General features: G+C 36.4%; 1 protein-coding gene across 1 annotated transcript; it reads right to left on the bottom strand.

The window, feature by feature from the left end:
- Positions 1–5536: 5536 nt before the first annotated feature.
- On the bottom strand, positions 5537–14330 carry LOC107090902 (protein CutA homolog). Its single transcript, XM_015384528.1, has 6 exons — positions 13974–14330; positions 12102–12250; positions 11096–11155; positions 9237–9282; positions 9104–9153; positions 5537–5888 (listed from the first exon to the last, which is right to left on the bottom strand). The coding sequence occupies exons 1-6, from the start codon at positions 14079–14081 to the stop codon at positions 5786–5788; spliced, it is 516 nt and encodes a 171-aa protein (XP_015240014.1). The 5' UTR covers positions 14082–14330; the 3' UTR covers positions 5537–5785.
- Between the last annotated feature and the right edge of the window lie 6080 nt (positions 14331–20410).

Genomic DNA, 20410 nt, shown 5'->3' with positions numbered 1-20410 from the left:
TTTACAGGACTAACTGTATGTGCTCTCTTTCATCCTTTGACATGGGTACTGACTCCGAGCCTGTCTGCTTCTTCTCTGCACAGGGCCACCTGTGGAGCTAGTTAACATTTACCTTTGTTATATCTGCTTATTTATGTATGTCTGCTTCTGTCTTCTTGAACCCCAGTCACCCTTGGCAAAAGGCCACTCACACAGTTTGGTTCTGCTGGATGTTTCTTCCTATTAAAATGGAGTTTTTCCTCTCCAGTGCTGCTTGATGAATGCATCTCATTGAAATGTCTCTGTAAAGTGGCTCGAGATCACATGTGTTCTGAAGTGGCACTATATAAATAAACTGAACTGAATTCAAATACTTGGGTTAATAATTGAACATACAATGGAATTTACTCACGACTGCAAAACAGTTTTCCCAAATAAAGCAAGAAAAGGCAATTTAATGTGAAACTTGGAATGTATTTCATGACAATCTGAATGTCCATTTCTTGTTTAAAAAAATTTATATTATATCCATAACCCATGTCATAAAAACCCTAACCCATGACAGAATAAAAGAAAGAATTGACGAAAGATATTTTGGAACAGACATAACTGTTTGAACAGGTTATTTGCGATATAATACAGTCTACTGAATCACACAAGGTCATTTTCAAGTTTCACCTCAGATAATGTTGCTTATTTTGGTGAAGGTTCCTGAAGCTTCTGAAGTTGAGATCTTATCTGTTTGAGTCTTGCTACTGACTGAGCTGTATCAAGTTTTTCAGTGGCTTTATATCAGGCTAACACCACTACTTATTCCCCATTCAGCTTCTGTAGTCCCAGCAGCCTGGGGGGCACAGCCTAGCTTTTGCAGACCACACCAAGTACAATTGACTCCACTGAGGTTAAAAACATAAAACAGATCTAAACAGCAAATACATGAGCGAGAGTGAGACAGTACCTCTGGGGTGCTGAACCTATTCAGCTTGTTTCCATGAGCTTTAATGCATGCTTTGTTTGAAACATGGCGATGGGGGAAACAAAGACAAAACAGCCGGAAACAGTGCAAAAAAGCTAGTGTAGCAGTTATAGTCTTTAACAGCTGCTGGCACTTTGACTGTTTTCTACCACTACCACTGCTAAACAGCTTTCCATGACAAAGTAATGTGCAGGGTAGGACACAAACACCTTCAATGAATGAAAATATCAGGTTCCTCTCAGGTCAGTCTCAATGTCCCTTTGGGATTTTTTTCCTTTGGCTGTAATATTAGTTTAAGGAATGCAAATCATTGTCCCAAAATAAAAGTCCAAGTTTTCATTCTCAGTACTCTTATGTTGGAAAAGCTCCACGTATTGTAATATGATAGGTGTATTTTTTTTCCAGTGGGGTGTGCTACTTTGTATGCTGATGGCATTTTGACTGAATCTACAAGTGGGTTCACCAATTAGGTTTCCAAAAATATTATGTTTTCTTTCCTTCTCATATTGGATATTGAAAATTAATCAACTTAACTTTAATTAATAAAGCAGCACTAACATAATAAAAATGCATGACACAATTTCTGTGCAATTGAAGAACTGATGGTGATGATGGTCTAAAACACTTATTATACAAAATGATTTTGAAATGAAAAAAAAGCCAAAGACCAGAACTGGGGTGTTGCAGTGGCCCTCTCAAAGCTCTGAACATTAACACATTTGAGTAATCCAACTCTTCAAAATAAATGAACAGAGCCATAAAATTATGACAAATGCCTAATAAGCATTAAAGGTGTACGACTCTGTAAGGTGAATCTAACCAAGAATATAATCTGAGACTGAAAATGTTTGCTTTATCCCATTCTATTCTAAATCCTAACAACAACAAAAAAAAACAGTACCACATTTAGTTCTTCCAGTCATATCCATTAACACGATTGAGCATTTAGATTTGTGCTGCTTTATCTTTCTGCTGGATAACCCAGCTTAGACCATGCTTTGGTTGTCAGACAGATTAATTCACTTTTGACTCCACAATAGTTTGTGAGGTTATAACATTAGTAGTAAAATAATACAATAAATCAGGGGTAAGCAATTAAAAATCAGCATAGTCCGAATAAAGAAAATCATGAACCAGTAGAGGTCCGGAGACATTTTTAAATATAATCTGTTATTTTAAATAGAATTTAACACTGTAATAAAATTAGGTTTTAATGCACCCGTTCATTGAATTTTCAAATAACAAAATATATAACAAAAAAAAACATTTTGTTCATTTTAAAAGTGTTTTTTGAACTAGAGAACAACAATCTTTAAGTTTGGTATACAATTTCCTGATTCACATATTTTGTAAAACACCTGAATTGACAGTTTGTTTCTTTTTTTCTTTTTTATGGCTTAATGAGAGAAGTGGGCTTTATGCTGCACTGCGAGGCATTTAAAACTGGGCTGGAATGGCAGCAAACCCATTATCTCCAGCAGAGCTGAGCTAAATTCATTGCAGCAGCAACGTTGTGACACTTCCAGCTGCTCGGTGGGGAATCCTGCTTCACAGCAGTAGATTCAGCCAAACATACTAAAAATGTGCAGGGTCATCTTTGAGTACACCATTTCACTTTTCTTTCAGTAGTTGACCACAGTTCTTCCAGGAGTCCATACTTTCTCTGCTTTCTTTTTCTCATCGTCTTCTCCTTCTTTCACATCGCCCTGCTTGCCGCAAGTTTGCCTGCTTTGTCTAAAAGTAGATAGCAGCAGCAACCCAGACTGACAAAGCTTATTGGGTAATTTGTATCACGTGTAGGCTGGTCCTGGACACTCTGGAGGGCTTTACCATATTAACAGGAGAAAAGGGGCAAATTAAGTTAGACACTGTCTTTAGACAACATGTGGTAATTTATAAATGTTGACCTCTGCAATAAATACAAAAATAATCATTTTAATATACATTTTCTGTTATGGTTTTTAGTTGCACCTTACATAATATTAATCTATCAGGAAACCTTGAGTGGTTAACAAATACAATAAGATACACTCCAATCCTATGGTCTTGCTTTGTGTCAAAAATAATTTTCCATTTCTTTTGACATTTTTTTTTTATAAGATAATAGTAATGTCTAGTGAAATCTTTGTGAATTTTCCATGCAAATTTCCCTCTTTTCTGATGTTCTATCAGCTTTAGCCTTTTTTCAGAACCTTTCTTTCCCTGTCTGCCGACCAAGTCACATATTTACCTGTACAGTTCAACATTAACTTAGTACATTTACATTGCACCATGCAAACAGGCTGCTGTGGATTCAGTCGTGTCGGTAAGAATGATTACATTTGCAGTGATGTAACCCAGACACATGCCGATTGCGACCAGTTAGTCTGACCTCTGGATCTGACAGGAAGGATTATAGGCTTCACAGACAGAGCACCAAACTGAACCATGTCTGCAGTTCTTTTGTTGAAGCCTCTCATATAGCAAATACCTTCAACATACTGAGGCTTGAGGATTTTTAGTTTATGCTAAATGACTTGCGACTGATGAAATTTGTGCGATCGCAAACAGAGGATATATTGAAGATGTAATCAAAACAATAAACACTTTTCACTAGATTAGTACACATTTAGTGTTTATTTTCCAAATAAGATCAATGGCTTTTAGGTATGTTATACCAAGGAGACCTGCTTTGATCAGAAAATAAAGCCAAAATAGAGCTACTCCAGTAATCAGGGCTGCCTTTGGAATATGATAAGATTGCAGGTTAAGATGAAGAGTTAGCGATTTAAGACGTATGAATTAATAATGGGTTCCAAAATATTTCAAAATGCATTCATGCTTTCTGCATGTTACAGGACTGCATGTATATATAAAAAAAATAACTATTAGCATTTGCCTCTGCTAAAGATAATAATAAACCTATGTAAATTATACCAACAAATCACTAATTAGGTACATTTTGCTTGTAACAGACAGTACTTCCTTTTGCATAAAACAGTTTTAATTTCTCATGTCAACAAGTTGTTGGAATCCTTGATCTGAGAATGGTCCATACTGTATTGACGTCATATCAATAAACTATTTTTGCTGATTTGTTGCCTTCATATTACTAATGCTATGCTTATGTTCCAGCACATCCCAAACTTGCTTTATTGGAATAATCTGGCAACGTTTACTGTTGTAGAGGTTATCCTGCTGTAGGTAGATATAAGATGGTTATGTTGTGCCCTTAAAGAATTGAAGACGTTCAAAACAATAGTCAGGTAGTCTGCTTTTTTTTGACAATGCTCAGTTGGTTCGAATGGGCTTAAAGAAAATATCTCCATTATATTATTGTTTGCTGTTTAAATTGCTATTGCAAAGATGTAATGTTTTATGTTATTTAAATTCTGGCTTCACTATCTTAATCTCATTGGCCAGGCCAATTCTTTTTAAAATTTTCGATTGTCCAGTTTTAATAAGTCTTTGTAAACTAGCCTGAGCGTCCTGTTGTGTGGTTCTATCTCGGTTGCCCTGCCTCTGTCACACTAACAGCTTTAGATTCAGCTTGTTGATATGGTATTCTGATTATCAAAATTTAAAGGTTATTTATACATTTTAGTTATTTTTTAAACTATCACTTTTCCGTTACCTCAAACTCATCTGTCCATCACCTCCTTACATTTACAAGGTATTTCTGTTGACACAGCTAATACCTGTTGGATATTTTTGCTTCTTTGGACGACTGTCTTTGAGCCAATGATAGTACTCAGATCTGCCCCTTTAACACCAACAACTAAACCATCAACACCTTTGTTTATATATGTTCAAGAACGGCCTGTTTTCCAGTGTAGTCCTGTTTCTCTGACTGTGACTGGCTGGATGTGCTCTATTTATCCTCTGACATGGGAGTTGGCACGGAGCTCGTCTGCCTGGCTTTGTGTTTTCTGGACGGGGCCGCCTTTTATAGCTGATTTTTGTATCTCTGCTTCTGTCTCCTTGAAACTCAGTCGGCCTCGGCAGATGGCTGCTCACACTGAGCCTGGTTCTGCTGGAGGTTTCTTCCTGGTAAAAAGGGAGTTTTTCCTCTCCACTGTCGCTACAAGCATGCTTAGTGTGAGGGATTGCATTGAGTCAATGAGTCCATGCAATGAACTGGTTTCCCTTATATAGAAAACTTTGAATCAATTTGACTGTATGATCTGCTGAACTGTAAAGTGCCTTGAGATGGTGTGTTGTTAATTGGCACAATATAAATAAACTGAAATGAATATACTTCATGTAAAGTTCCTTCAATACCATTTCTTCCTAAATATTGATGAAGAAATTAATATTTAGCAAGTCATTCTTACCATGTCTATGTAGCAAAAATGCACTCAGTTTTCATACGTTATGACTTGGCTGCTTTGCCAATTGTGTTGACAAATAGTAGAAAAAGTGTAACGAAAAAGCATGTAAGTTGCAGCATGTACAACTACATGCATAATAAATGAAAGATTTTTTTCTTTTTAGAAATAAATTCTGAACTTAAAATAAATAAAGGAGGGTCTTGTCAGACTGGACTACATTAGACATCTTTTCTGTCTAAAAAAATAATTTGTGTTTTCCTGGCATGTCAGCAAATAAAATCTCTTTTATTTCATACATAAAATAAACATTGCCTGGACATCGAATTACATAGACAATGCTGCTTATATAAATAGTGTTTTTTTTTATTAAACAACAAAACAGATTAAATGTCAGCTGACAAACTTGAACTGTGCAGATAGCTCCCTGAAGACCTTGAGCAACAGATTGCACACATGTTGCTCAGATGTTCTTGTTTTGACTGCTGTTTATGCTTTCATTTGATTTGATTCAAAGCCTCTATCAGTCATCTGGAATGGCGTCTTCCATCCACTTCATATAAGCCTGACTGCCATCCCCCACTGGGAAGCTGAGGGCTTCTGGGTTTGCATAGGGATGAATGGACCTTGAAGAGAGCCAGAAAAGAAAGAGAGCTTAAAATCTATAGTTCTTAATGAGGATAAATTAAAGCAAAGACCGTCTTTATCAGAGTTGTCATATGCAACTCTGCATCTGTTTTTTTTTTCTTTAACCTTTTAAACCCATTGTGTTTTTTAAACCTTGACTATACACCACAATCTTGTTCCAGTTAAGTTAGTTCATTTTCTACGCACAGGTCATGCCCTTTAAACAACTATTACTGAACTAGATGGTTCCTAAACTCCAGTGAAGGCTGAGGAGAAATAAAATGACAACTTCTCAGGAGTCTTTAAATGTCAACCTATTACAACATCTCAAGGTTGGCACTTTGCATGTGTTGTTGCCAGAGGCGCACCTTCAAACAGAATACATTTATTTCATCTTTGCTTGTAAGCAGGGTTTCATTCTGGCCTTGCATTCATGGGTTCAATTCATTCAGATGATGAAATATATCTGCCAGGTAGGTAGAATTTTACACACCACACCTCTCACTGGTAATAAATACATTAACTTACTCCTTCAGATAATACAGTATGTGTGGGACAGCAACTTGTCACATGATAACCATCCAACTTTTATAAGAAGAGAAAGGGCTTAATGGTTTGTTCCCATTTCCACGCACAATGATGCAAATATGCATCAATATTTTCACAGGTGGAGCAGCATCTTTTAGTACCAGTAGTGTGGCTCCATCATTGCAAACACTTATGCAGTCTTACTACTCAAGAGCTATTTAATTAGGATATTCTGATGTAAAGCCAATACTTTCCTCTCCAGTTTCACACTAACCAGATGCTAGAATATCTACTAACATCAATGAACGCGTTAAGATGCAAAGTAAATTCCCTAATGACGCATAACAACACTTTCAGTGCCTGAGAATTGTGGGACTTTTGCCATATCTTGAACCACATCATTCAGACATAGAATACATTTTTCTGTAAAAGCAAGGGACTTTTTTTATTTACCTTTGAGATCAGCCTGGAAGTAGTAAGCTTTAAGAGAGTATCATTAAAGTTTTCTGGCTCTTCATGTTTAAATGTTTCCATAAAAAAACAAAAACAAAAAACAAACTACTATTTGAGTTTGTTCTGAGATATGGTATAAGCTTGATTGTTACATGATGTACCGTAATTGGATAGCTTTTGGCCGCACACCAAGCACAAACTTTTTTTGTACAATTGCTTTGCAGGTAAAAGCAAACCTGAATGAAAGTTAGCTCCCTCTGTATCGCCACCTTTGCTTTCTTTTGACCACTTCCCATAATAGGATCTTCCTCTAGCTCCTCCTATCATTGTTTTTTCCTTTTTAATGTCATGCGTTAGCTTTGTAATTCTTGTCTAAAGAAGGAAAACAATAACGAAGGAACTACATGTTGCTACCTACTCACAGAAGAGGGAATTACATTATGTTGCAATCTGTGTTATAAAAGAAACTCCACAAAGGTATATTGAAAAGCAAAAGTTTATTTGTTTATTTTAGATTCTTCAAGACTAATTAAATGGATTTGGGTTTTTGATTTAGAAACTATTTTGTTTAAAGGACATGTTTTGTCTTTTAAATTGACTGTATTATGTGAATATTGGTGCTCATGTGATTATGTTTGACTATAATGTCAAAAGTACTTTTATTTAATCTTTACATATTGACAAAACTCCATGATATCAATGTATCACTGTTTAGCACAGGTTAGAGCCCCTCGAAGGCTCCTACAAGGGTTGCTGTCTGATGAAGATGCATGACTGGAGGGATTTCAAAAACATCTGGCATAACTAAATGCACGTCAGGGCAGGAGGTCATTCAGTAATTTCTAAAATGAAACAATACTGTTCAATCCTTTTTTTTTTTACTTTCTCAATTGTCTCCATTTTAGGATAAATCAAGTGCTGCTGTACTGCAATTTAATGTTGAAGCATTTATTTTTTAACAAAGAAAGCTAAACAATATAACAGTTACTGTAAATAGTTATGGTAATAATTAGATAATATGCCTTTCTTGTATTGTACAACTGAAATCCAAACCTTATCAAAGTAAAAGTTCAACTAAGAGGTACATTGTCGGTGTATAAAATTCACAGTCTATGTTCATGTGTATAGCATTAGAGGTAATTTACACCGAGCACACTATTTTGATTACCTGGTTGCATTGTTAAAAGTATTGCAACTATGAAAAGTATCGATACTCAAACATTGTATCCGGATGCAATACTGATTTTTTCACGGTACTAAATAGGAGTGCTGTTTGCATTTTTTGCAATTGTTTATTTTAGATTTCTAGATTATTTTCCCATTAAATTATTAATACCTCAGACAACCTTATTTTTAAACTGTGTTAAATTTTTGTTACTTATTTTGCCTTTATTTGCAAACTTTAACTAGTAGAATCTGTGAAAGCATAATGACATTGAAAAAGGTGTGGAGAGTTTTTGGGCCGCTGCTCACAGGACACTAGCTCTTTGCTCCAAATTTTCATAGTAAAAAGCTGAGCTTTTTCCTTACCTGAACTATGGGATAATTACATCTAAATAATAGAATATGATGAATAAATCAGTTTTCAAGCTGGCACATCACAACTGTGTATTCATAATTCTCACCCATTTTGACAGTTTTGACAGTTGACAGTTTTGACATCTGTTTAAAATATAAATATAAGTTTAGTTTTCTTTTCCTTTAACAAGAATTACTCACAAATAAGTTGTTCGTTTTAATTAATTTTACCCAGTAATGTAAATTTGAACTTGCTTCTGAAAATATATAATAGTCACATTTGCTCTGTAAGTATACAGTAGAATGATACTTCACTGACTGCAGAACAACAAAGGATATATCAGTAAATTGTATTTGTCAGGTTTTGGGGGATAGAGCTTTACTTTTGTATTTTCTCAGCTATCTGTTTAAAAAATGTCTGATTCTTGTCTTTTTGATGCTGCTTTCAACCTCAGCAGGTAAAAGATTTAGACTATAGCTCTATAGAAGCAAGCTGCTGTAAGTCATTCAGAAATGAGCTCTTTTTTCTGCTTTTATAACAGCAGTCTAATCGGTAATAGAATTTGCTGCAAACTGTCCTCCAGTTACCACACAGAACATTCACATGTGGATAAGTTACTTATTTCACAGACATGGGCTTTCATATTTTCTTTCTGATGAGAGTTACAACAAAATAAGAAAGTGCATCAAATGTTGTAAACGATACAGATCTTACCTCACATGATCTACAACATCCTGGATCCTGGAGGTCTTTGTTTTGATCAGCTGTAAGGTAATAACAAAAAAAAATAAAATAAATGAAATGGGTATTCTGTCTCAGAGAACACTTTGCTTATAAAAAGACTTACGATCAGGATTTCATTTGCTTCCTGAATTTCACCTTTCCAGTAGAACCTGAAAAACCACAAAACATAATTTAGAAAGATAAATCAGTTTGGCACTTAGAAGTAAAGAGAATAGCTATATATTTGCATTATTTAACAAAAAAAATAAAAAATAATATATATATATATATATATATATATATATATATATATATATATATATATGGTTTTCAGTTTTACCAGTTTTGAAGTCTAGTTTTTTTCCCCCTTCTTCTTCCCCATAACACTTGAAGCTCATTCTGGATTTAACTAAATGGAATTAGGGCTGAAATTTAACTGGGCATTTCTGACAAAAAAAAGCCTTGTTAAAATACCAGGGGTGTCCGAAATTGCAAAAATTTTTATCTCAGAGAATGTACTACCACAAACATACAGTCATGACTCCAGAGCAGACTTGGATGCACCCAAACATTTAACTATAGAAAATATAGCAAGCAGTATGAATCATTTGCACTTCTGGTTAACGAGAACAGACAAATGCAGCATAAGGAAACTTATATATGGTTCTCTAGGTGTGGGTTGGGTACTTCAGTGGGTGCTGTCTCGTTCCGGGGCTTCCAGGCTGGGTCTAGACCTTCTAGCCACGTGGGGTCCCTACTAGGGGGTGGTGCGCCCCTGGGCCTTGGACCCCGGGGCTCTTATCTTGATCCACGGTGGTGGTGACTGGCCAACAGCGGACCTGTGAGTCTGGTTCCTCAGCGACTGGGCCCCTTTGGGGTTTGGCCCTTTAGGGGTTAGACTATCGGTGCTCTCGTCTGCCCTTTCCTGGTTCGTGCGGCCAGCCCTATGTCCGTCCTCCTTGTGTCCCAGTGATTTGGGGTGCCTCTGGATATCTGGGGCCCTCGCATCGCCTATTTTCTGTCTGGGGCCCTCTATGGTGAATCTGGGGCAACCCACACCTGCTATTAAGCATACTTTCCTTCTTTTTTTGAATATACATGAGCAAGCCCATGCATACATACCGCGGGAGTTTTGCTCTAGGTGTTCATGGATACACACTACCAATAAACACAACTCTGCAGCTACAGATACCACCCTGATTTATATTGTGTAATCACCATAGGTTTTGATTTCAACCCACATGGATATCCAAAGGATACCTGCAGCTCTTGAAGCTTTTATTTATGTTGACTTTGGTTGTCTGCTGTCTTCTTTTTGTCTTTTGTTGCTCTTGTATTTTTGTTCTTTTTGCTGTTTTGTTTTATTTTCTCTCTTTTCATGCACTCTTTCCTGTCTCTATCACTTTCTCTCTTCCCTTAGTTCTTATCCCCTCTTTCTTTCTCACCTTCCTTTCCGTCTCTGTGTCCGTTGTATAAGATTTTACTCCCAAAATACTTTTCAATAAAGTTTCATATACAAATATCAAGCAGAACAGTCATAATGGTTTGTTCTAGCAGTTGGGGTATCATCTAGCTCTGGGACATCCATTCCTAGAGCTATATTGGCAAAACAGGACACACACACACACACACACAAAAAAAAGAAATAAGAGAGGTATGTGTATTGTTTTATATAACCTTTAAAGATTGGATATTTATTTTAACAAAAGCTTTGTATGCATTCAAACTACACATCTTCTCTGGTTTCATGGAAAACACTTATTTAGTTTTTAAGTATAGCACTGGCTTAAGCATTTTCAAATGTTCTTTGTTGTTATGGTTACCCATTAATGGGAACATTAATCGATGCGTGTAAAAACATGCATGAGTTAACAGTTTGGGAGACTAACTGTTCCTCAGCTTTAAACCCAATTAAGACTTTTGTGATTGTGTGAGAGGTAGGATTAAACATCCTATTCTTTGTCAGAGTGATGTAGGTCTTACATTGTGGAGGTCCTGGAGAGGATGTTAACACTGGCTGCCAATCGTTTTTCCATGATAGACCTAAGAAAGAAAATCAAAAGGAAAAAGGTCAGTAGATATGAAAAGAGGTAAAAAAACCAAAACAAAAACAAAATTAATAGCTATTATCCATCATTGTATTTTTAAAACCAAATTTAAACAGATAATAGAAACAGAGCTGTTCCATTTTACTCAGTCTGAGAAAACAGAAAATAGATTTAGTCCTGGGGTCCTTTTGCGCAAATTCAATGCAGCATAGCATAAAGTTATCATCCTGTTGGAAACATGATCTGCCTCTCGATAACCTTTCTATTAATATGCTTTCATATAGGATTACATCCATCTTCTTTGGAAACAGCCTTTTTGTATCTTAAAGCCCACTTTGGAACTTTTGATGACTATCTGCTGTACAGCTCCTGTTGGTAGTCTACCACTTGAATTTGTTGCCCATAGTCTAACAATTCGGTATTAAACAATATTTTTAAACATCTGTTTTATAAAATTTTGAAAAATGTCACATTTTAACTTGTTTTAACCTTTAAATACTTCACCTGGTTGTAATGAATCAAAAAGATATCTGTAATCGCTATATTCTACTTTATCAAGGTGATTTTATGACATTTTAATGCCAAAAGCTCAAAGCGTGCAAAAAAAACGCAAAGTTTTCTTGCAAGTGACTTTAAATATGTTTTCCTAAGAGGTTGTTGGAAACAATTACATTCATGCTAAAGCTAAATTTATACGTGCTTATAATAAAAATAGAAAAATAGTATACTCCGATTGTAGACCTATGAGAGTTTGACATAATTTTTAAGATCTGTACCTCAAGAAAAATTCACTTACCTATTTTAAAAGTTTTTATAATTTCATAAAATGTTGTATCTGAAAAGACGTCTGTTATCAATTCAACTGATGGTCCCTCCAACAACAGCAAAAGAATCGAGAACTGCAATCTTTTAAAGTTTTATAAAATTCACACTGGCTGTACCTGCCAATATCTTTTGCTGCCTGTTCATTGGGGCAGTTGATGAGAAGGACAGAATAGTGTCCTGGCACACAGCTTCCTGTGAAGACTGCATGAAGCAGGACCCCGAGGGACTTCAATCCAGGATACATGGAAATGGACACCATCAGGAACTGAAGAGGATCAGATGTACAGTTTCAGCCATTCATCTGGGACACTTTTTTATACACCCTAAAAAGCTCGTAAAAATTGACAAAATGAGAGCTATATAATATAATCAAAACAAAGAAAATGTGGATATGAAATAATTTCCCAGAGTAAATTTCTGAAAGGAAATTATTCAAGAGCTGAATATAAGATCAGAAACATCTGATTTAATTTGTGAAAACAATGTATTGAGACAGACAAAAATATACGTTTTTTTAGTATCTTTAGATATAAAATATATTACCAATAGGAAACATGTAAAATGAATAACACCAAAAGAAAAACATACTCACAAAAAGAAAAAGAAACATTTGTTTTGTTTGTTTTTTATGACATAAAGTAACTGACACATTTTACCAGCAAAGAGAAAGAGCAAAGTAGTTCCAGTGATAAAATTCTGAAGCAGTTGAACTTGACCTTTAAACAGCAGAAGAATGAAGCCTGCTTTGCACAAACCAGAAATAACATTAGGTGTCTAGCAGCCAAAAAGCCTAGGAATATAGCTAAAGTAAAAAAGCAGAACGTTAGTAATCACCTCTAGGACAATAGCGTAACGACACAACAATAGGCCTGTAAGCAACATTATCTGGGTGGGCCCCATAACCAACCCGAAATGTGCCCCATACATACACACTTTATCGTTTCATCATTCTTCACTATACATGGATGTACTTTACTGTATTCTGCTGTAAAATGAGTCTTATTGGACTACCTTGAGCTTCACAGCTCCCCTCCTCCCCCACACTCTCTCTATTCATCTGCTGGTCGCAATCTTCACTCACTGTAGCACCAGCGTCCACCTCTCCCTCTTTGGTTCTTTGAAAGAACGTGTTTATTTTTGGGAATTTTTTCCCATTCTTCCAGCAGCTCTTCTTTGCTTTTTCTTTTCTGAAATCCTTAAGTACCCATTGTTGGTATCCATCTTAGCTAACACATTGTACGTAACGGTTATGGTTTCAATCTACGCTCTGGATTACCCATAATTCCAAGTTGCAGTGTACAAAGCAAAATACTCAAATACATCGTTCTTTTAAGATCTTTATTGCAGTTTGAAACATATTATATGAGTGTATTTTTACCAACCATCTAATGAACTATACAGTTATTAACATAGTAATTAAAAGTACCACTGTCTGCTTTGCTATTGGTCACCATCCTGTTGAAATCTGCCATGTTTTGGGGTATAAATATCAGTCAATCCAGTCTCAGTTGGATTTAGGAGGAATTTTTGGCACCACTACATTTGCATAGAGACTTCCTGGTCCACAATTGTAGGGGGCCTACCAGGTGTCAGTGATGGGGCCCATAAACAACTGCATACTCTACAGTATTTACAGAGAGTTACACCACTGTTCTTAGATCTCTAGGATCTTATTGTGTCTCATCAATATACATTTTGTGTATTAAGCCTCTTTAAATGAGTGCATGTATGAATTTATGGTTCAATTCAATGATCTGCTGTCTTTTAAAATGGCTAACAAGTTTCAGTATTCATCCTCTGATGCATCAGCCTGTCAGATAGATGAGTATTGCCTTTTGGCTGCAGAGATCAAATTCTAATCTGTCCCACTTTTCTGCGCTCTGTAGGACAGCGTCACAATCCGACACAAAGGGACGTCCACGCACAAATAAACCACACAGTTAAATAAATAGATTTTTTTTTTTAACTGGAGGCTATGTGTCTCTCACCAAACATGAAGTTAGCACCACCGCCCGGACTGTTGCGTTCACATGAGCCTCCCTCAACCACCGATGGAGCATCGGGTCTCTGCGCCACCACCGCAGCAGCAGCTCCATCCTGGATAAATGCTGACTAAACTTCCCGGAGCGCGGAGGCGATCAGCAGTGGCCTTTATCTATGGAAACAACTTCCTCATGTTCGCAAAGAACAACAAAACAAGCCGGGCATGTGACCTCCAGTAAAACACCTCTGACTAAAAGCCACTGTAACGGTCAAAACGTATAAAATAAATAGCTGCTGTGTTTAGATGCGGTCACTGCGCGCAGACCAATAAGATAGCTGCTGAAGTGGGTGATGGCCTTTGTCCTAATCGGCTTTACCGCGGTGTTTATGATAAATACTTCCCTGCCCGCAGGGTTCTTTTTGGTGGCTACAAACTGACAGTGTCAAGGGAAACTAAATCAGATAACATCCATATTATAATGGCAGCGCTGCAGCATTATTATCATGGGCGGTTCTAGACAGGGGCCAACGGGGGCCATTGCCCCTGTAGATCATGTTATGACCCCTGTACTGAAGAAATAATACTTAAAATTAAAATGAATTTTAATTATGATCTGCACTGGAACAGATATGGTTACTAATTATTTAAAAAAAATAAGATGAAAGCTTCAGTGGTATTGAGATAGGATCCCAGTTTTCATCTGCTAAATGTTTTTTTAAACAAACAAAAAAAAATTACTCTAATTTTTACAGCTGAATTTATCTGTTTCTCTTGAGTACTAATTCAGATTTTATAGAAAATGTTATTTTAACTTAAATTAGGTGAAAAATATGTAAAATTCCTAAATTATGAATGTATAATGACCTCATAAGAAATAGAATTTTAATTAAACCTAATTGAATAGAAATTTTACTTCATGCAGCTATCTTATGATAATATATTTGAATCCCTTGCCCTATTTTTTTATTTCATGCTTTTCTGTGCCCCCATGAAAACTAGCTGCCCCCTGGTACATTTGGTCTAGAACCGCCGCTTGTTATTATGATGATGATTATTATTATCATTAATATTATTATTGTAGGAGCTATTTCTCAATTTTTAGTTGAATTTTAGAATCTGGATTATCTAGTTTGATTTGTTATTTAGAATAAGATCTGTTTAGTGATTCAGTTAATTAGTTAATTAATTTTAGCTTGGGATGTGGGTGTTTCACAGTATAAATAGGGAGATCTTAGGTAGCTCATCATTAGAGCTGGATAAAAAAATAGATTTTGAATCGATTCCTTTACATTTTTGCAAAATCGATGTCTAGGGAATGAGATTGATTAGTTTTATAGTTACGGGAGTGACCTTCCCATTTAGATTAGCAGGAAAGATGCACACAAGGTTACTTCAAGCCAGACAGCTGCAAATATAGCCAATAGGTTGACTGAAGATATTAGCAAAAACCCTGTAGTTGTTACAGACAACATTGCAAATATGGTTTGTGCATTGAAGATAATGCAGCTCATGAATGTCTGCTGTGTCCCCGCCGTGTCACATCTGCTTGCTCATGTGAGGCTTCAGTTTTTCACTTTTCACAAACAAGTTTGCACTTTTGAGACAGTTTTGTTCACATCTCAAGTTTAAATTGTCTGATTTACAAGTTTGCACTTTGCTTTTAATGTGACAGGAAAAAAACTAAAATACTTGAGTATTTTGAAACACAGTTGAACCACTTTCATTACTGTAAAAAGAGATCGAGTCGAAATTAATCTATTTAGAACTGGACTAATCAAAATCGAATCGATTCAGGACTTTGGCAAAAATACCCAGCCCTACTCATTATGCACATGGTTGGTCATATGTTTTTTTATTTATTTTTTTACCAGTTCTGAGTTTTCAGTCACAGTCTCAATCAGTCATTCAATTAAAGAACAGGTGCAGGAATTAGAGGGATAGTAGTAGCAGAATCATGTAAAGCCTGTAACCTGTTTGTCTGTACGGAGAATAAAGCAAGCAAAGAACTGGATTTTTACCTTTTTTTATCTTTTTGGACTGCGTAAGCCAGAATCCATGGTTCATCAGGTTCTATTGGTCCTGAATTAAGCTTTTGCTTTGATCGCATCTTAAGTTTTTTGAATTTTAGTTTTCTACAAATACTCACTACAAATATAATAATAATAATTATTATTATTATTATTATTATATTATATATTATATACATATAAGTTATGAAGTGTTATTTAAAGAGTTTGTCCCAAGTGATCTCTTTTCAGGGAAAACAACTGGAGAGACAGAGCATCAAGGTGCATACACAGAGCTCATCTTTAACAATCTTTTGTGGAGAGTGTAATCTCTTCTCTCATTATCTGCTGGGGTAACAGTATCACAGCAATTAACTTAAAAAAGCTCAACAAGGTGATAAAGAAGGCGGGCTCTCTTTTAGGAACAATGTTTTGATGACTGAAAAGAAAGAGTTCTTTATAGAATATAGTTGTATGTTTATTGTATTGTAAATAGATAGATAGATAGATAGATAGATAGATAGATAGATAGATAGATAGATAGATAGATAGATAGATAGATAGATAGATAGATAGATAGATAGATCATTATATATATAAGAATGCTAAATTTAAGTGCAAGATTAAAAATTTACTGTAGCATTTCATGAACCTCAAACTGTACTGTAAGATGGATAACATGGTCAGGAATTTTATTAACACATCCTTTCAATAATTCTGCTTTTATTTTACAGTGCAGCATTAGTTGGTCAAGGTACCCCAGAGGTATCATTAACCAACTGTTCGACCAAAATAAAGCTACGATGTTGAATGAACCTGTCCGTATCTTAGAGTCTAGACACAGCCAGACAATGACTCACCGCTCTGGTTACCTGCCTGATGAGGTATACAGGAGAAGCACAAACAATTTCCCAGAACAAGAACCGGTAAATATCGCAGTGGCAGACATCCAAGATAGAGTATCTGTATCAAGCTCTGCTGTGGAGCTAAAAACGCTGCCTGCTCTCAATTAATGTCTAGGGGCACAAATTGCCTCGTTCCTAATAGGTGGGATGGTTCTACACTTATTGACCCAAGACCAGTGAGCCCTGATCATGAAGGATCCAAAGAAAGGCAAACTTACATCCAACTGCAAAGCAATTAACTATATATTCATGATGTAAAAGCTTCTGTCGGGTATCCTGGGGGCCTAACAGCTACAAGGCTCTTTAACAGAGCTTACAGATAAATTAACCTGTGCACATTTAAAATGCATCTAGACACATAATTATGTTATTACAAGTTAGCAGTGCTCAGCACGCAAAATCATCACAACACTGAGAAGAACCCTTAAAACCCCATGAGGCTGTGGAAGACAGCTATAGATGGCCATTCAAAGCGCTATTAGTTGCTATGGGGCTTATGTTACAGTAATGCCCTGTCCTCTGGAAGTGGCAATCATTAATCACTCCCTCTATTCATTCTTTTTCATCTATCAGAGATCAGGTCACAGGATCATCAGGTCCAAGAGGAAAACTAAACATTCCTGTTTCATGATTACGATCCAATATTGCCCTAAAGTCCGCTGCATGTAAATCTACTCTTCATTTTCAGCTCAGAACCAAATAAGTACATGTTTATCCTATGGATGCCTTCTTCAGATGCTCATATCCAGCATCTCATTCTTTGGGACAAGATCCAAATTTGGTAGCCATTGCTCAAGGTGTGAATATAGACAGACTTTTAAACATGTTCGATTAAGGCAGCACAGTTTCATCCAAGATATGTATTGTATTGTACTTAGTTCATAATCTTCAGATCTACTTTGATTGACTTCCCTGTTCATATTGAAGATAAACACACCCACAGCAATATGCTACGATGACATCAGGTACGATGGGATGTCAAGGCGTAACAAATTACACTTTGCATGCTGGCTAAAAACTTCTACCTTAGTTTCATAAAACCAAATCACCTTCCTCCACATGTTTGCTGTGTGCTCGACATGTATTGTGGAAAAATGGAAAATCTTATTCGTAAAGCTATCATCTTTCCACTCTTCCATAAAGGTTGTATTTATGTTGAGCATGAGACATAGTCATTTTGTCCCCAGATTGTTGCACTGATGCTGTGGGGTTTATTGCATCTCTCCCAGGTACCTTGAGCCCATTGCCTCTGATAAATACTCTCCTTATCTATGTTTTCTGTTGGTTTGCATTTGTGCTGTACAATCTTTTTCTGATTACTTAACAATTATCTACCAGTTTATGTTGGTGTGTCACAAAAAATCTCCTAAATGCATTGAAGTTTGTGCTTAAAGATTCCTAAAAATGTTAAATGATTCAAGTGCACTCAAATACTGGACCAGAAAAGTCTAAGGGGATCTGTATAGGAGCAACATGTATTTTATTATTTTGAATGCTGACCTGTTTTTCTACAACATGAAAAAGCAGATAGTGTTGGAGGGTGGCTCCAGATCTGCTTCTCAAAAAGTTGCTGTACAGAGATGAGCCACATGGGGGAGTTGTGGTCTTGTTGATCACTTTTCAAAACCCCATCTCTTCAATTGACCAAGTGCTCATTTAACATTTGTAAAACTGCTATAAATTGACATGATGTAACTGCTCCACACCCTAGGTCAATGAACAGTAGGGGGCGCCACAAAAATCCCAGTCTGAGAATGAATCAATTTATTTTCCAACTCTCACAGGCTTCATTTGAGAGCCCATCAGTGAACTCCAAAAAAAGAGCCACTTAAGCCACTGCTTCCCAACATGAAAGAAGACAGCCAAAATAGAGTGATAGGAAGAAAGCCGAGAAGGAGGCGTTTGATCTGCTTGTTCTGGGACATCACACTGAGGAGTTAGCTCCCCCTGAGGAGTACTGAGGCCTGTTTGTCCCTCAGAAGTCTAAAGTGAAAAATACGATTATTTTTATTTATGTCTGTGCTTCTTGTCAGTTTGTTTATAATGAGGCCACAAGGTCTATTAGCGCAGGAGAAGAAAATGAGAACGAAGACGAGGCACAGAGGATCTCATAAGTTTTACCTTGTCTAATTGTCATTAAACTGGGATCGCCTCTTGGCGGGATCAATGAACTTGTTTTTCCGTGAAGTAAAACAAATTCCCAGGGGAGATTTAGATGAATAGAGAGGGCTAGGCAAAACCTTCAGAGAGGTGAGCAAATCTGTAAAAAAAAAAAAAAAAAGAAGAAAGAAAATGGGAGTTCATAAAGGTTACTTTCTGTTGTCTTACTCACTCTGTGGCATTGTCGTTAAAGGCAAGGTAGAGAAAGGTAAAGAAATAAACCGGACACAAGAAAAGGGCATACAATTCCTTATACTGGGACTTTCAAGGCTGTGATTACCAAGACGGATCCTCCCAAAGAGGTTAATTAAAAACGTCAAGGAGGCCGAGGAGGGAAGTGTCTACATCACTGCTGAGACCCTCTGTGACCCTTCCATCCTCTTGGACAGACACAACCATCTGTCATGGCCGATTCCTTTGGCTGTCGAGCTTCTGCTGTGAGCCACCCCTGAGATCCCAGAGTGGCTAAAAACACCAAAGTGTATGTAGCAAGACCACAACTCTGACAGGCAGCTGGGAAATAAAAAACAAAAGACCACCAGTGAGATATCTTTGTCCAAATTTCCTCAAGTAAAAAAAACACACAAAAAAAAACTCCCCACCTTTTTAGGAGTGATTGGACACTGTACTGTCATCCTCCTTTTTTTTCTTTTTTTGTCATAGTTGTGTTTTTTTTTTTGCTTTTTCTGCAAAGCTGCTCTGCAAAGCTTTTCATTTAGAAACCAAACTCTCAGATTTTTTCAATTATTTCCTCTTCAGATGATTACAGGAACAGATGGTTTGTTTTGTTGAAGCCGTGAGTGCAAGATCCAGTATGGCAACTGAATAAGGACGTAACTGATTGCAAACCATGTATGGAAGCCTCAGTCTTTGATGCAGCTGTCCTGGGTTTGATCCCAACCCATGGATCACATAGCCCCTTAGTGCCAATAAAAAAAAAAATGGACATCACAGAGTCAAGCCGACATGATAATGCTCCTTTGCTCCTTTAATTTTTTAATATTTTCAATGCAATTTCTTTTGGTTTTATGTCACAGACCAACAAAACAAAACTGATTTGTGTCTAACAAAAGTTGACAGAAAATTATACTGGTTTTCAAAACGCTTACAAATAAAAATAATAAAAAAGAACTGAAAAGAAGAAAAAGTGTTTAGGGCCTGTTCTATTGTTTTAGCTGGTTAATGCAATACTTTTGTAAAATGTATCAAAGCACAAATAGCACTCATTATACAGAAAAGACGGCTATGTGGAGCCTGAAAGCTCCATGTATTTTACAAGCATACGTATAGCGCCTTATAAAAATCAAGGACTAATTATTGCTGACTCTTTGAAGACTTGTAAAAATGGCTAAAATGTAACACAAGGCCAA

This window comes from Cyprinodon variegatus, unplaced genomic scaffold (assembly GCF_000732505.1).
Source record: "Cyprinodon variegatus isolate N-32 unplaced genomic scaffold, C_variegatus-1.0 Scaffold315, whole genome shotgun sequence".
In the NCBI taxonomy this organism is placed as follows: domain Eukaryota; kingdom Metazoa; phylum Chordata; class Actinopteri; order Cyprinodontiformes; family Cyprinodontidae; genus Cyprinodon; species Cyprinodon variegatus.
Note: the sequence above shows the minus strand (reverse complement) of the source record. Positions and strands in the feature narration are given on the sequence as shown.

Excerpts from the sequence above, each read along its gene's own strand:
- LOC107090902 (XM_015384528.1), bottom strand. The coding sequence starts at position 14,081 with ATGGAGCTGCTGCTGCGGTGGTGGCGCAGAGACCCGATGCTCCATCGG. Across the intron at positions 11,156-12,101 it reads GCAGCAAAAGATATTGGCAG|GTCTATCATGGAAAAACGAT; the intron begins GTACAGCCAGTG and ends TTTCTTTCTTAG. Across the intron at positions 5,889-9,103 it reads GATGTTGTAGATCATGTGAG|GTCCATTCATCCCTATGCAA; the intron begins GTAAGATCTGTA and ends GCTCTCTTCAAG.